Source organism: Palaemon carinicauda, chromosome 9 (assembly GCF_036898095.1).
Source record: "Palaemon carinicauda isolate YSFRI2023 chromosome 9, ASM3689809v2, whole genome shotgun sequence".
Classification (NCBI taxonomy): Eukaryota; Metazoa; Arthropoda; class Malacostraca; order Decapoda; family Palaemonidae; genus Palaemon; species Palaemon carinicauda.
In genome coordinates this window covers 161666978-161684331 of record NC_090733.1, presented here as the reverse complement: position 1 = coordinate 161684331, position 17354 = coordinate 161666978, and the positions used below count along the sequence as shown (strand labels likewise).

At 42.1% G+C, this 17354-nt stretch overlaps 1 protein-coding gene across 1 annotated transcript in view; it reads left to right on the top strand.

The window, feature by feature from the left end:
- Positions 1-17093, top strand: part of RecQ4 (RecQ4 helicase) — a 122603-nt gene extending 105510 nt beyond the window's left edge. Inside the window, exon 3 of the mRNA XM_068380727.1 lies at positions 11359-17093. Within this exon, the coding sequence (XP_068236828.1) occupies positions 11359-16734 (5376 nt within the window). The 3' untranslated portion in view covers positions 16735-17093. The remainder of the gene's footprint in view (positions 1-11358) is intronic.
- Positions 17094-17354: the final 261 nt, after the last annotated feature.

Below are 17354 nucleotides of genomic sequence, written 5' to 3'. Positions count from 1 at the left end.
GCGACAGCTAAAAGGGTCAGTGAGATTCATGCTTTTAGTAAGAACATTGGCTTCAGAAACAACAAAGCTATCTGCTCCTTGCAACTAGGACTCCTTGCCAAGAACGAACGCCCTTCTCACCTCTGGCCCAGGTCTTTCGAGATTCTGAACCTTTCGGAAGTGGTTGGTGAGGAATTGGAGAAGTTCCTGTGCCCAATAAGAGCACTGAAGTTCTATCTGGACAGAACGAAAGAATTACGAGGCAAGTCAGAAGCTCTTTGGTGCTCGGTCAAGAAGCCCTCGTTACAGATGTCAAAGAACGCCCTATCATTTTTTATCAGGCTCTATAAGAGAGGCTCATTCACATTGCAGTGAGGCAGACCTCAAACTGTTGAAAGTCCAAACGCATGAAGTTGGAGCTATAGCCTTCAAGCAGAATCGATCTTTGCAGAGTATTATGGACACAACCTTTTGGAGGAGTAAATCTGTGTTTGCCTCACATTATTTGAAATGTGTCCAAACCCTTTATGGGGACTGCTACACTCTGGGACCATTCGTAGCAACGAGTGCAGTAGTGGGGAAGGATCTACCACTACATTCCCTTAACCTAGTACTGTACTCTTTTCTTCTCTTGGAACTTTTGTATTTTTATGGTTGTTTGTGGAGATTGGTTGACAGTCTTCCACAATCATTGATTTTAGTCAGGTGGTCAGTTTTGTTCCTCGAGAGCGCCCGGAACAAGGGTATTGGAGGAGGTCCTGTCACATAGAGGTATTTACACTGGTTTGACAGCTCCTAGAGGTCTTCAGCCCCTTGGGTGGATCGCTGGATCTCGTAAGGAAAGCGGACACAATGAGGCAAGAATTCATTGAAGTCAGCTTCCTTATCAGGTACGAACCCTTAAGCTTGTTTATTAACTCTTAAGTAAAATTCCAACAATGTTGGCTTTCTCTGACCCTCCACCAAAGGTGTCAATCAGCTATTTATATAACTATCTCGTAAGTCAGATGTTTAAAAATGATATTTTCATAATAAAATAAATTTTTGAACTTACTTACCCGGTAGTTATATATAATTTAATTCCCCCCCTCCTCCCCTCTAGAGACCTATGGGCATGGGAGATCGGAGTAATCACTGGAATGGTTCCAGGTACCTTGCTAGAGGGCGCATTGGTGGTACACCTGGCTACCCAATCGGCTATTGCCGCGAGTTTTGAAATTCTGCCGGGACGTCAGGGACTAAAGCTATATACAGTATATAACTACCAGGTAAGTATGTTCAAAAATTTATTTTATTATGAAAATATCATTTTAATAATACCTCGGGCTCCTCCTTGGACAAGTAGCAGGAAGTTGAAGGCATTATGAATGAAAGTATGCGTGGTTCTTTTACTTTCATCATCTTGCCCTCCTTTGAGGAACAGTGCCATGGGTACCTTTGCAAAGCTGGCTTCAACCTCTGCAAGTAATAACCACTTCCCTTGTATAACCAAGTATGTTTGTATATACAGTGAACCCTCGCTACTTCGCTGTTCGACCATCGCGGATTCACCACTTCGCGGATTTTTTCCATAACCCATATATATACAGTAATATATATATATATATATATATATGTATGCATGTATTTATGTATATATGTAGGTATGTATATATATATATATATATATATATATATATATATATATATATATATATATATATATCTATATCTATATATATATATATATATATATATATATATATATATATATATATATATATACATATATATATATATATATATATATATATATATATATATATATATATATATATGTATATATATATATATATATATATATATATATATATATATATATATATATATCTATATATCTAAAGTAGGAAGATGTGATGTAGTTCTAAGGGAAAAGTATGGGAAATATGTCTGGGTAATAAGCAAAGCTCTACCTCCAGTTTGTTTCTACATTATGATCAGAGATAAATTATTATTATTATTATTAAATGCTAAGCTACAACCCTAGTTGGAAAAGCAGGATGCTATAAGCCCAGGGGCCCCAACAGGGAAAATAGCTCAGTGAGGAAAGGAAACATGGAAAAATAAAATATTTTAAGAATAGTAACAACATTTAAATAAATATTTCCTATATAAACAATAAAAACTTCAACAAAAAAGAGAAAGAGAAACTAGATACAACAGTGTGCCTGAGTGTACCCTCAAGCAAGAGAACTCTAACCCTAGACAGTGGAAGGCCATGGTACAGAGGCTATAGCACTACCCAAGACTAGAGAACAATGGTTTGATTTTGGAGTGTCCTTCTCCTAGAAGAGCTGCTTACCATAGCTAAAGAGTCTCTTCTACCCTTACCAAGAGGAAAGTAGCCACTGAACAATTACATTGCCGTAGTTAACCCCTGGGGTGAAGAAGAATTGTTTAGTAATCTCAGTGTTGTCAGGTGTATGAGGACAGAGGAGAATCTGTAAAGAATAGGCCAGACTATTCGATGTCTGTGTAGGCAAAGGGAAAGAACCGTAACCAGAGAGAAGGATCCAATATGGTACTGTCTGGCAAGTCAAAGGACCCCCTAACTCTCTAGCGGTAGTATCTCAACATTGGTTGCCATTTTTTATCGTGCTTTTTAGCATGTTTAGGAAATGCATGATATAAAATCACCTTTAATATTTGTGCCTGTTTTAGTTTAGGGTACTGTAGTACATGCATTAAGTGTTCTGTACATTAAAGGGTAGTTTGTTAACAGTACTACGTACAAGGGAAGGTTTTAAAAGTCTGAATATACATGTTGAATAAATAGGTAAATATGGTGTCACTACTTCGCGGATTTTCACCTATCGCGGCCGCGACTGGAACCTATCTACCGCGATAAACGAGGGTTCACTGTACTCGTACATGTCCCCAACGCCTCCTGTGAGGTAGGCCTCGGGAAACGTCTTTTTGTTTATAAGGCTCCTAGACGTTCTTATGATATCTCTCAAAACTACTTTAGTTGCTCAGGCTTGTTTTGTGTAAATAACATCGAAATTGAGCCACAATTTTTCAAGTGGTGGGTGGCCATAGATACCCCATAGCCTTGAATCTTCTGAATTTCCTATTGGGTGAAGGACTGGCTAGGGTTTTCCTTTTCTTTTATGAGGAAATAACATTGTTGCATAATTGGTTCATTAGGCCATAAGAATTCTTGGAATGGAACAAGATTAAAATTGGACAAAAAACATGAAGTGATGTTGGACAAATTGACATAGTACAAAAAGTCGGTACACGAAGACTCCCTATGTAATGAACAAGGGTTTGTATCTGAGTAGGAACAAATCACAAATTTTTAAATATGTATCTTTCCTATCTTTACAAACTTGACTCATTTATATTAAACTTCCCTCCTCAACCACACTTCTGTCTTGCTCCAAAAGACCATAAATAAAAAGACTTTGATAAATAAGGGGGTGAAGTTCCTCTTCCTTATTATCCATTAAATTCTAGTGAGGGTTAAATGCCCATTCCGCTAGTTAGTGGGGGTTAGCTAGCTACCCCTCTCACTCACACACGTGTGACTGTACTTCACTATGCTTATGGCTCAGATGGAGAACAGTTGTTGCTGCTCTTCCTCCTCACATTTTTTGGACTGCCTTGAGTCTTTTTGTCTTTTTCTTTTCAGTGTGTGTGTGTGTGTGTGTCTGCGCCTTCCTGTTGGCCATGCATACATGCCCTTGTCCCAACAGCTGCACCTGCGGTACCTTCATATCTGCAGAGGACACGGATCCTCACCACCTTTGCCTGGCCTGTAGGGGACAACAATTTAGTGAATCGATTATGTGTAATGAATGCCGGGAGTGGTCTGCCTCCCAGTAGGATAGGTTCGGGCGCCGGCTCAAGAAGAAGTCCAAGCGGGATTCTTCTCCTTTGAAGGTTACTTCAAAGCAGAGGACATCAGTGGCTTCTTCTTCCGCTTCCAGACCTTCTTCTGAAGCTCCTGCTCGAACGCTTTCCTCCAGGGGACCATCGAACAGTAGCGTGGACTATGTAACACCTGGACAACTTCGGTCCTCGAGAGACAGTGTCACTTCCCCTAGCAAAAAGACCTCACCTCTCCTCCCGAGGGTTCTTTGTCTCTGTCTCCTCTGTTACAGGTTTGGCTGTCTCTGTGGTTGTTCGACCCCCTTCCAAGGGGGCTTTGCTGCAGTTGCTACATTGGGGTGCTGGTTTGCAGCGTTCATTGGCATCGAAGGTGGACCCATTGCCCCTTGTTGACGTCGTGATGTCAGAGGCATCGGCTGCTGCCCTGCCAGCTGACTCTCCTGCTTCGTCTGCTTCTTCCATTGCTGCCGAAGACTTTGCTTCCCCCCTTGACGACCATCTTTTTTTGGGGGGAGCAAAGTTCTAGGCATGTCTCTCCTACGAGTGTTTCCTAATCCCGAGGGAGGTCCACTCATAGAGACTCCTCTTTGGAGGCCTGCTTTTTCCGAGCAGCATGTTGATCCTCCCGCACCTGTGGGGCGTCACTGTGGTCGTAGACCCTGCCATACTCGTCCACTGCTTCGCCTTACAGGTGATCCTTCATCGTCGGGGAAGAGACGCCTCTTTGGTACTTCAGCCTCGAAGGAGGAACCCTCTCGTCCTGCCTCGCCTGGTTCCCGACCTTTCCCTGCCTCCAGACTTTCGCCCACCTCCTTGGACTCTGCTGCTAGTCACCGAACCCTAGTTCGTGACTCCCCATTGAAGGATCTTTCACAATCCTCTTCTGAGAATGTTTGCCCTTCCAAAGGGCACATTCTGTCTCCTGACCTTCGTTCGGCTATTCGCCGTTCGCCGACCTTCTGATGATCCCTCTCCTCCTCATCACTCTCCTGGTTCCTAACTTATTGCTCAACTGACTACTTGCCAATCGCCTGCTCGCCAATCACTGCCGACACACCGATCCTTTGATCGGATTTCTCCATTGTTTGTTTCTCCCGATCACCATTCCCCAACGCGTCGTTCACCCACACATCTTTCTCGCCGTTCGCCAAAACAACGCATCGCGTCCGAATGGCATTCTCCCGCTCACGTTCCAGCAACTCAACATCCCTCTTGTTGGGCGTCTACGGTGTTAGCACCAACTGCTCATTATGCTTGGCCAATGCTTTAACGCTTGACAATACTTCAGCGCCCGCCAAAGCTCCAGCTGTTTTCACCCTTACGTCAGCGTTCACCTACGCTTCAGCCCTTGCCAGCTCGCCAACACTCGCCTACACACCAACACTCACCTGCACGCCAGCGTTCTCCATTGCGTCAATGCCTGTCGCCTCGTAAACGCTTTCCAACGCGGCGTTTGCCAATGCGACAGCAATCACCAACTTTTGGTTGCTCAACGGCTAGAACATCGGGGAAAAAGAGAACTGTCAGCATCAGCCTTTGACTTCCAAAAAGTCACAGTAGGCCTCTCAGTCACAGGTAGTTGTGCACAAGGAGACTGAACAGGAGCATAAAGGTAAGCCATCTCCTCCAAGATCTTCAGTCCTCTTTCTGAGGAAAAGTAGGCTATCTCTTTACAGGTCACTGTCGCCCCATTTCCCTCCCTGTAAACACATATCAGTGTGACCACCAGGGAAGGAGGAGAGGGGCAAATTGGAGGAATTCATGATTCTAAATTTGCCTGCACCTAGAAAGGATTCAACTCATCCTAAGACTTCTGCCTTAGACCTCAACACCTCAGAGGGACCCTTCAGCTTCAATCATTCTAGGGGATCTTTCTGACAGTGCTACTGTCAGCAGACATCCATGGTTTGGAGCCATAGTTAGGGCAGTAATACAGGCCTTCGGACCTGCTCTTTCAGCTGGCCCTTCGGAGGCTCCAGGGAGTCTTCAGTTCCCTCAGACTCACAGCAAAGGACCACGGTTGTTTCCTGCAAGAAGAGGAAAATAGGAGTACAGTACCAGAAGTCTTGGAATCTTCAAGGGTTAAACTTACTCCAACAAGAACATCCAGGGCAAGGGCAAACCTTGCTGGTGCCCCTTTCTCCCAATCTCTTGGCTCATCGTCACCCCAGCTAAGAGGTTTACGTAAAGAAGAGTCTATGCCAGACTGCTTTTCCATCTCTTCCACGTGACAGCAGTGTATCAGCCTCAGAAGTTTCGAAGAAGGTCGGACCATGTAGGCCTTCAATGCTGGAAACTTATCTTCCTCCTAAGAAAGAGTCGAAAGATTCTAAGACTTCTTCAAGGATTGCTAGACCTGCAGAAGGGCTCAAGCATGCAGTCAGTCAACCGAAAACTGACCACAACCCACCCCGAAACAAGGTCTTGGTGGTGGTTGATGAAGATCTTGCTGCCAGTCCCTAACCGGAAGGAAAACAGAGAGAGTCAGAACATGCCTTCTGGCAGGTTCTGACCTTCATGAGGGCCTTCAATGGGTTGTCAAACCCAGAGACAGCTCCTCAGAAGGGCAAGGACATGGTCTTGGATCATGTTGTTTGCTCTCTGAATCCCTCAAAGTGCAGTACAGTGCAGTTTTGCCATAGTCTCAGGTGCTGAAGAGTGCCCAGCATAAGGTTGCCTCTCAACTCTCCAAATTCTCTGCTTCTTTCCGATCAGGCTCGTCCTCCAAGGTTCTCTCACCTCTGGGTGTCCAACAGAGGAGATACTATGAGATCTGGGATGAGCCCTGCCCAGCCCTTTCTCCACCATTCGCTAGAGGAACTGACGAAGGGACTCTCTCTAGAGAGGCTTTCCGGCCATCAAGTCACGTTCTCGGCATAGGAGATCCTGAACTAAGAGAAGGTTGTGAAGTACACCATGCAGGCAACTTCGTAACTGTATCTTTGGTTGGGATCCATAAGGATCCTGGTACAGATGGAGGGTTTTGCCAAAGAAAGTATCAGGAAGGCGATGGAAACCTTCCTTCTCTCGGGTATCAGTACCATTGAGTTCTCGGCCCACCAGGGTATCAGTACCATTGAGTTCCCGGCCCACCAAGTGGTGAACTTGTGGGCAAACACTATCCTCAAGGGCAGGGACTTGGTATCCGAGATATTCCATCACCAAGTCCCTAATGTCGAGATTGCAAGGAACTCCTCTTTGAAGAGTTCCTCTTTCTTTGAGCCTAGGGACATCGAGCAAGCTGTGGAGAGAGGGAGGAAGTCCCATCAGGACTCCCTCCTCCATAGCGCCTTGACATCCCGGCCCTACAGGCCACCTGCTCCTCCACAGACTAATCAACCTAAGATCTCAACAAGTAAATGGCAGCAAAGGAGTTACTGTATCTAGAAAGCCCTTTTCTATCCAGGACAGAAAAGTCATCAAGTCCTCCCGTAGAGGGAAACAACCTAGATGTGGCAGCCATGGCTGCAAATGTTAGGACAGGCGATCCCCCTGTTTGTCCACCAGTGGAGGGAGGCCCAAAGAGCTGCTGGGACAGGTGGATGCAGCTCGGCGATGAATCCTCGACAATCTCCGTGATTCGTTCAGGGTATCGCGTCCCGTTCATTTCATCTCCCTCCATTGATCAAGACTCCAGTGACGATAAACTCCTTTGAGATGGGATCAGCCAATCCACCTGTCTTCAAGGAAGTATCTGAGATTCAACCTAGACAACAAAAAATACCAGTTCAGGGTACTGTGCTTCAGTCTTTCCACAACACCCCCCCAAGTCTTCACAAGAGTGCTTGCCCTTATGTCATCTTGGCCTCACAGGATCGGCATCCGTCTCCTTCATTTTCTAGACAACTGGCTGATCCTAGCAGACTCGGGTGGCAACCCTTCTTCAACACCGAGACAAACTTTTGAGGCTTTGTCAAGATCTGGGGATCATGGTAACCCTCAAGAAGTCTTCCCTGCTTCCCACTCAAAGACTGGTATACCTAGGAATGATTTTAGACACCAATCTTTACAAAGCAACAGGGTAGTGTGGTTGAGGAAGGTTGCAAGACCTTTCCTCAGACAAGAAGAACTTCCAACCCAGAAGTGGCTATGTCTCCTCGGACACTTATCATCTCTGGGTCATCTAGTTCCCAACAGCCACCTCAGGATGCAAATCCCTCCAATGGCGGCTTAAGTCCAGTTGGAATCTGGCCTACGACTCCCCAGACATTCTGATCCCTATGGGACCAGAAGAATGAACGGACCTCAAATGTTGGGTGGTAGACGAAAATCTATGGAAGAGTGTCAATCTTCTTGTCCTCCCCCCGGACTTGATGCTGTTTTCCAATACATCCAAAGAAAGGTGAAGGGCCCACCTGCTGCACCACACGACCTCAGGCGTCTGGTCAGAGTTCGAAAAGTACCTTTACATAAATTTCTTAGAGATGAAGGCCGTGTTCCTGGGCTCTCAGAAATTCCAAGTGTTCCTATTGTACTGCTCCCTAGTCCCAGACCCCAAGTCACTCTGGCAAGATACATACCAACAACGTTGGGACAACATAAACGTTTACACCTTTCCCCCATTCTGTCTGATGAGAAGAGTATGGTACAGTAATGCCTCACAACACGGAATTCATTCGTTCTGGATTGGCTTTCGTAATGTGATTTTTTTTGTGTTGTGAGTCACATTTTACATGTAAATCGCCTAATTCGTTCCAAACCCTACTAAAGACCTCATTAAATCTTATGATAGAGTTACAGTATAAGAACAATTAAATGCTGTACAGCCAAATACATTTGAACCATTCACTATACCTAAACTAATTGTTAATACCTGTAAATTAAGTAGTTATTAGATCATAATGTAGTAATAAATGGGAAATGATGCAATACATACAGTACAATACTGTACATATACAAAATATAAAGTAACATATGTACTGTACTATTGTAGTTACCCCTATTATAGACTACAGCTACATTTTCTATTGTGTAAACCCATTTTCTTCAACTATTTTTAATGGGTGACTATTTTATTCTCGACCTGGCTGGCAAATCTTTTCTTCATATGAATCATTTTTCGCAATGTAAGTCATAAAAATATTCGCATCTCGTTTCGTAGCGTGAAAATTTCGTAAGCAGATTCTTTCATGAAGAGGGGTATGACTACTTAACAAGGCTAGAATATCCGTCAACCTTTCAGTGACCCTCATAGCTCCGCTATGGCCTGAGGCAAAATGGTTCCCTGACTTTCTGCAGCTCCTGACGGAACTTCCAAGAGAACTCCCTCCACGACACGATCTACTCAGCTAAATGCCAACAATTTTTACAAAAGAGTAGCCTCGATACATCTTCACACCCGTAGACTATCCAGCATCTCCTCAGTCAGAGGATTTTCGCAACAAGTTGCCCACAGGATGTCTGGATATCTGCGAAGATCCTCAGCCGCAGTCTACCAGGCAAAGTGAAACTTCTGTGGTTGGTGTCGCGGAAGGGGTATCTCTGCACTCATTGCCACTATTCCAGCAATAGCGGAGTTCCTCGTATATGTACGGGAGGAGATGCGCCTCTCATTTTCAGCAGTGAAATGCTATCGCCTAGCCATGAGTCTCGCCTTTAAACTGAAGGGAAAGGACATCACGTCGCTAAAACTTTCTCTAGTCATACGGAGTTACGAACATACTTGTCCTCAGTTGGAAGTGAGACCTCCCCCTTGGAACGTGGTTCGAGTTTTTTGGTCTCTAAAGAGGCTTCCTTACGAACCATTATGCCAGGCAACAATTGGCACCGTATTTAGAAGACGGTGTTCCTACTTGCTTTCGCTTTGGCTAAACGAGTCAGTGAAGTTTATGGTCTCTCTTATATCGCCCATTCAAGGGGATGGGAAGAGGTAACGTACAGCTTCGTCCCTGTGTTTGTGGCCAAGACTCAGAATCCGGGGGTATCGGATCCTAAATTTGATTCCTTTCGGGTAACGAGTCTTCGCTCCGTAACTGGCAATCCAAATCATCTGTTAATGTGCCCAGTAAGGAGTTTGAGACTCTACTTCAAGAGAACAGCAGCAGCTCACCCCTGGGTACTTTCGCTCTTCATCAGCACCGGGAGGAACAAGAGGAGGAGCACTAAAAACAACGTTTCACCATGGATTCACAGGGTCATTGACCACGCATTGAATCATGATCCTCCTCTAAAACGTCGTCCCAGAGCACATGATGTCGGGCATAGCTACGTCCCTGGACTTCAAAAGAAACTACTCGGTGACGCAGGTTTTACAAGCAGAGGTGTGGAAGCACCAAACGACTTTCACTGCTCATTACCTGCAAGACGTGATCCACAGGAGACTCGATACGTTCTCTATCGGTCCTGTGGTGGCTGCTCAACAGCTGGTATAGTACCTCAAGCTCCTTATTGGACAAGTAGCAGAAGGTTAAGGGCACTGTAACCCAGTTTTAGTCTGTGTGAATGAAAAGGAATGACTGGCTCTTTTCTTTTCTTCATCCCCCTCTCTCTTGGCGAAAGCAGCATCCTGGGTCCTCTGCAGAAGCTGGCCTCAACCACTGCAGGAAAACCATAGCTCCCTTGTGTAACCTAGTATTGGGTCAATACTGTTACATCCCCATACCCTAGCGAGGTGGTATTGGGAAAGTCTTGGTCAACTCTGTTAATTCTTATGGACTTGGAATAACTTATACCTTGACAGTCACATTACTAGTATCTTAACTTACAGCTTGTGTAGGCCACAGACCATGCATAGCAAGGTTTAGCAAGGTGTTAGGATCTCCTTATTTTTTGTACTAACCTACATAAGAAAAGGAAACCCCGGGTAAAGCCAAAAAGCTAAATTGGCAGGGACATCCTCCCTCCTAATGGGTGAGTCACCCCTATAAATAGAGTAGGTTTGTATTCCAGTTACGGAACAAATGAGAAATTTAGAAATAATTTGTATTTTTCCTAACGATACAAACCTTTAGCTATTTATACAAACTTACCCGCCAACCCTATACCCCCTTGAAGTCCTACCTCCAAACAAAGTGAAATACAGTCACAGGTTTGTGAGTGAGAGTGGTAGCTAACTACCCCCCTACCCTCCGCTAACTAATGGGATGGGTAGTTAACCCTCGCTAAAATTTAATGGCTCGTCCTTCCAGCTTTGCCGAAAGTAATACCTCTATAAACAGCTGAAGGTTTGTATCTTTAGGAAAAATACAAATTATTTCCAAATTTGTTATGTTACTGAAATTTATTTATTTTCTTTGTAATTAGATTTCAACATGCCTAAAACATATGTTGCATTACTATTCGTACATTAATTTTTTTCCCAGTTCCCTTTGATTGGATTTATTCAACCATGGTTGTGTGTTCAGCTAACATAATTATAGCTGATTATGTTATTCTCATTTTCAATATTCAGTTAGCCTAATTTTTGTGATTCGATGGTGATCTTTAACATTACAAATATTGTACTTAAATATAAAGAAAGTGATTAATGTATTCAAATTTATTCTTAGGTAAATTACTTCTTTTCAGGCTTGGGAGAATGAATATGTAATGCTTAACGGATGTCGTCCAGACAAGGATGCCCTGGCTTCTGCTCCCCATGACATAAGGACAGCATACAAAGTTTACTGTTATTATCGTAAAGCACTGGATGGCTTTCGGAATGTATCAAGCATACCCACTGTGAAGAATGAAAGTTCTTCTTTATCAATGTCTAAATGTGATGTGGAAATAAGTAAGAATACTCAGTCCGGGTATGGAAATGGGACTATGGCATTGAAAAATCAGGAAGAAAGCTATGGTAATGAGAGTGGGCACATAATACCCCCTGTATCCAATGAAGAAAGTGGTGAAAATGTGTCTTCAGAAGAAAAACCTAAGGATAGTGTTTGGGGAAAGTATCTCAATAAAGTTACAAATGTAGAGGCACCAAAAACTCAAGAGAATTCCTTGTACAGTAAAATGGCTGCAAAGCTCAGAGAAAGTGGGTCGGTAAAAGTAAGAACATCATTGAAAAAACTTACCCCAGGTAATAGATTTAAGAAGAGCAATTTGATGAATTCATCTACAGACAAAAATAACAGGGAGAGTGAGCCCTCAGCATTTGATGATTCCAATTCAGTAGGTAAAGAAAATTTTACAAAGAATGACCCAGAACAGTATTCAAATGATACAAATGCTACACCTTTTCCAAGTTATAGTACTGTGGGAGACTTGTCACAGGAAGATACACAAAGTCCTGAGTCTCGTTTATTTGTTTCTTTAGATAACTGTGAAAGGCAAAGCTCTCAGCATTCAGAGATTTCAAGTATTGAGAGTAAACTAAATTCACTTTGCTCTGATGATTCTGGTATCAATGCAAACTTAAGTAACTTGGATGCATGTGGTAGTTTTAATGACTTGGAAAGTACACCAAAGATCCCCTTTCGTGTGCAGAAGAGCCAAAGTATAGTGAAACCTGTATCTCTGCCATTGAATACTTTTTCATCAAGTATTGTTAATGAGGAGCAGTTAGAGAATAACCGTAAAAAAAGGTCTTCCCTTAATCGAGGATGGCTTGCCCGATGTGTTGGCTCTGATGCTGATTTGAAATTGGATCCAAGTGAATATTCTGAAATTGATGATAGTTGGAAGATGAAACTTACTGACCGTGAATGGACCAGTGACGTAGAAGAAAATGACCATGATGGTGAAGAAGAGAATTCACTTTTGTTTCATCCAAATCCAATAGAAATCCAGGAAAATGCAGTAGCTCCTAGAGGGAATATAAGGAAAAGTAAGAAAAAGAATATCTGCACCCAAGAAAATAATGAAGATGTTTTACAAAATAAAATGGAACAAAATGATGATGACACCTGTAAAGTAAAGGTGGCAAGTAACAAAACTAAAAGACAAAAGGAAGTCAAGTCAGGGAGAGGTAGAACGAGAAGAGGTGGGAGGCAAAAAGAAATGACTGCTACTAGAGGAAGAAGAAGAATGAAATCAACTCCTGATGATGATGATCTGGGAAATTTTGATGATAATGAAGATTGTAGAGATCAGTCTTTTGCGTGTGATTATGCTGGAAGTGATGAAGACTATGTTGTAAGTGAAAATGACAAAAATTCTAATATATATGATTTTGATGAGAACTTAGAGGAGGAGGAAGAAGGTGCTGTCCAGATTGTTCCCAGAAGGGTTCCATTAAGAAAGTGTAAAACAAGGAGCTGTGTCGTGGAGGTTGATGAGCCTGACGAGAATGATAGTGAGGTCGGTACTAAAAGAAGAAGAGAGGAAGATCTAGATGCGTTAGAAGAAAGTGGGAAAATAAAGTCTTCCTGGCCTCCACCGAAGAGGGTTCGCAAAGCTAGAAAACCATCTTCTAAAACCGCAAGCAGCCGAAGAAAGGTAGATAATATAAGATATGCAGCAATACCTGTTGTTCTCCCTGAGGAATGTGAAAGTATACCCACCAAAGTCCCAAGAACAAGGCAAAGAAAGAGAGTAACAAGTTCTGGCATTTCTAATTTGACACAGACATTGAGAAAACCAAAAAGTTCTGGAAATGCAAGAGATGTACTTGATGATTCTTGTAGAGTTGCAGTTCCTTCGTCATCCCAGGAGACTAATAGAACTGCAGTTCCTTCGACATCCCAGGGGACTAAAGTTATTAGGCCAAGGAGGATTTTGAAAAGAAAAATCCCAGCTATGTCAAATGATAGTGATGATGTTAAGAAAAGTGATGATGATGATAAAACATCTCTTCGTAAAAATAATGAAGCTGTAGATGTAAAAGTTTATGATGAACTTGAGGACATAGAATCTGGTGGAAAAAAGAGCATAACAGGTAAGAAATACTTAAGCACAGAGGAACGTTTAAAGAAAAAGTTATTGAATGGTACAGCTAATAACAATTATGTGCGGATCAATTTGAAGAAGAAGACTTATGTACGTGGCAAGAAGTACATGAACCTTGGAAAATTCAAGCGTAGTGAATGGAAGAAGAAAAAAATGATGAAGAGTGCTGAAGAAGGTGATGAAGTAGCTAAAAAAACTCTAACTTGTTTCAAATGTGGTGAATTTGGTCACTGGGCTAGAAAATGCCTTGGGAAGAAGGGTGACAATTTGAGGCCATTAGAAGAGTATGATGAGAATGAATCAACTTTTCTCAGTTTAGAGGATGCAGCTGCTCTCGCAAGGGGCATTAAACCATCCTCTGCAATCTCTACGAGTAAATCGTATGATATTGAGCTCCCTACAATGAAAGAGAAACCTGATGAGGATTGTAACATTGACACTGAAACTGACAATGTAAAATCTGTGCCTGAAGATCCCCCACTTCAGGAAAGTAGGACAGTTTCCTCCCTCATTATTACAGAGAAAGAAGTTTCTGAAGGAAATGAAAATGCTCTTGATAATCATAAAACAGCTGTTGATAGTTTCTTGAGTGATGGGCTTGATGAGCTCTTCAGTAGTGTTAAGGAAACTTGTGAGGGTAGTAGTACAGAGGTTTATGCATCTGCTACATCAGCAGACTCCAATTTTTGTAATCGTCCTATTATTGATCCACTTTATGAGTTGGAAAATGAGAGTACCATCCCAACCACCAAAGAAGTATTTGGAGCTTTGAAGTTGTTTGGGTATACATCCTTCAGAACTGGACAGGAGGATGCTATCATGAGAATTTTGTCTGGGTTGTCTACTCTATTAGTGCTGTCAACTGGTTCAGGTAAAAGTTTATGTTACCAGCTTCCAGCATATCTCTATGCTAAACGCAGTAATTGTATAACCCTGTGTATATCACCACTTGTGTCACTCATGGAAGATCAGGTTACTGGGCTGCCAAAATTTTTACGTGCTGTCTGTCTTCACACTCATCAAAATACTAACCAACGCACAACAGCAATCAATGCCATACAGTCGGGTAATGCTCAGATATTACTTGTATCCCCAGAAGCTATTGTTGGAGCTCAATCCGGAGGAATATTAAGTTCTCTTCTCAAAGACTTGCCTCCTGTGGCTTTTGCTTGCCTAGATGAAGCACATTGTGTTTCTGAATGGTCCCATAATTTCCGTCCTTCATATTTAAGAGTGTGTAAAGTATTAAGAGAAAGATTGGGAGTCAGAACAATTCTGGGGTTGACTGCCACTGCCCGTAATGCCACTGCATATAGCATTGCTGAGCAGTTGAATATAACAAATTTTGATGAGGGCATTATTAGAGGTGCAAGTGTTCCTAATAATCTTTTACTCTCTGTGTCTCGAGATGAAGTTCGTGAGCAGGCTCTTATTGCTTTGATTCAGGGGGACAGGTTTTCTAGTTGCCCCTCCATTATTGTATATTGTACACGTCGTGACGAATGTGAAAGAATTGCGACATTAATCAGGACTCAACTTATGGAACCTTCTAAAGTTGATGTAAAGAAAAATATTAAGAGAGTCCGAGCATTGTCCTATGACGCAGAAGCCTACCATGCAGGATTGAGCTCATATAGGAGGCAGCAGGTGCAGAAACAGTTCATGTCAGGAAAGTTGAGGATTGTGGTTGCCACAGTTGCATTTGGGATGGGTATTGACAAGTCTGACGTTCGTGGGATTATTCACTTCAATATGCCAAGGAACATTGAAAGCTACGTTCAGGAAATTGGAAGAGCTGGTCGTGATGGCGAAATAGCTCATTGTCATCTATTCCTAGATGCACGAGATGGAAAAGATATACAAGAGCTTAAAAGACACATCTTTGCAAACTCACTTGATCGAGGAATCGTAAGAAAACTTCTTGACCAAGTATTTAGACCGTGTTCTTGTCAAAATTCAAGACGTTTGAAAAACAATGAAGAATCTCCGTGTAAAAGAGAATGTAATACTAAGCTACCAGGAACTCCTTTGCATAATTCATCTCCAAGTGAATGTTTACCTTCGGGCATTCCAAGTGAACAAAGTCCAAAGGATGCAAATGTGTCGGAAGAAATCTTTCCAGTGTTTGAATCGACCTCTTGCCCAAAACATGAGGTAGCATTATGTATTGATGACTTGGTGCAGAAACTTGATTTACCAGAAGAAAACTTGGAAACTTTGCTCTGCTATTTGGAATTGCACTGGGGCAATCTAGTAAAAATCAATTCACGTGTATATGGAAGTTGTAGTGTTTCCTGTTATGGCGGGCCTCGTCAGTTAGTGGCTGTTAGTCGCCGATGCCCACCTTTAGCGGCTGCCATTGCATTAGAACGTGAAAAAGGGGTATATATGGACAAAAGTAATAGAGTTAGCTTTCCAGTTGTAGAAATATCTTCACGAATGGGATGGAGTAGTAAGATAGTCAAAAGAGAACTCAAAGCCCTAGAGTGGAATACGCAATGTTTACCTAGTGGTGGAAAAGTGAAGAGGTCTGGTGTGATGGTTGAGTTTAGTGATCTTTCATTTCATATTGAAGCTCGGGGAGATCTAACTGATGACGAACGGGATCAACTACTTGATTCTCTGTTCCGTCGCATCCAATTACGTGAGAAGGAACAATTACGACAGCTACACTATACTTACCAGCTTTTGCACTCTCTCTCTCACAAAACAATACTTTTGTGTTGTGATGATGTTGATATAGAGAGATGTTCAAAACTGCGTGACGAGCTTTCTAGATATTTTGCCAAGGAGGGAAAGATTCTATCAGATGTGAGAGTTGAAGAGCAAGTTTATATACACCCAGATTTAGAAAGACAAATTTGTAACAGCGTTCGAAGTGTATTGTCCACGCATGTTGATCACAGATGGACAGGACGTGCTATGGCTCGAGTTTTTCATGGTATAAGTTCACCCAATTTTCCAGCAGAAGTGTGGGGTAGAGTTCGCCAGATTTGGAGACTGTATCTCAATGTTGATTTTAATTTGTTGGTTAAAATTACAACACAAGAAATTATTAGGTGCAAATAAAATTTTTGTGCGTTGAAAAGAAAATATTTTTACAAAATTCTTCATATTGAAGATATTGTAAATCTTATAGATTAACATATTGTTCTTTAGGAAGTGAGATAGAGCAAAATTAATTCATTGGTTTTTATATCATTGATAAGTACTGTACTACACAGGTTGGTTTGTCTTAGTGGTGGTGTTTTTTACGGATGAGTGAAATTGTTGATTAATATTTTGGATGCTCTCTTCCAGTGGAAAGTTACATGATGATTGGTAAAGCCATATATTTTATTTTTATAGTCTGTATATTTTGTAATTTTGTGTGAATCTAATTACATTGTAAAATAATTTTCATGCTAATGTTTTAGATATTCATTTATATTTAAAGATAAATAAAAAAATATGAAAAATACCCATTTTCAGAGTAATTATAATGGTACAGTGCCCATGAATTTAGTTGTTCCATGACTGGACTAAAACCTACGCTATTTATTAGAGGTATTACTTTTGGCGAAGCTGAAAGGATGAGCCATTAAAATTTAGCGAGGGTTAACTACCCATACTGCTAGTTATGTGGTGTAGGGGTTAGCTCATTACCCCTCCCACTCACACTCCTGTGATTGAGCTCACTTTACTTTTGG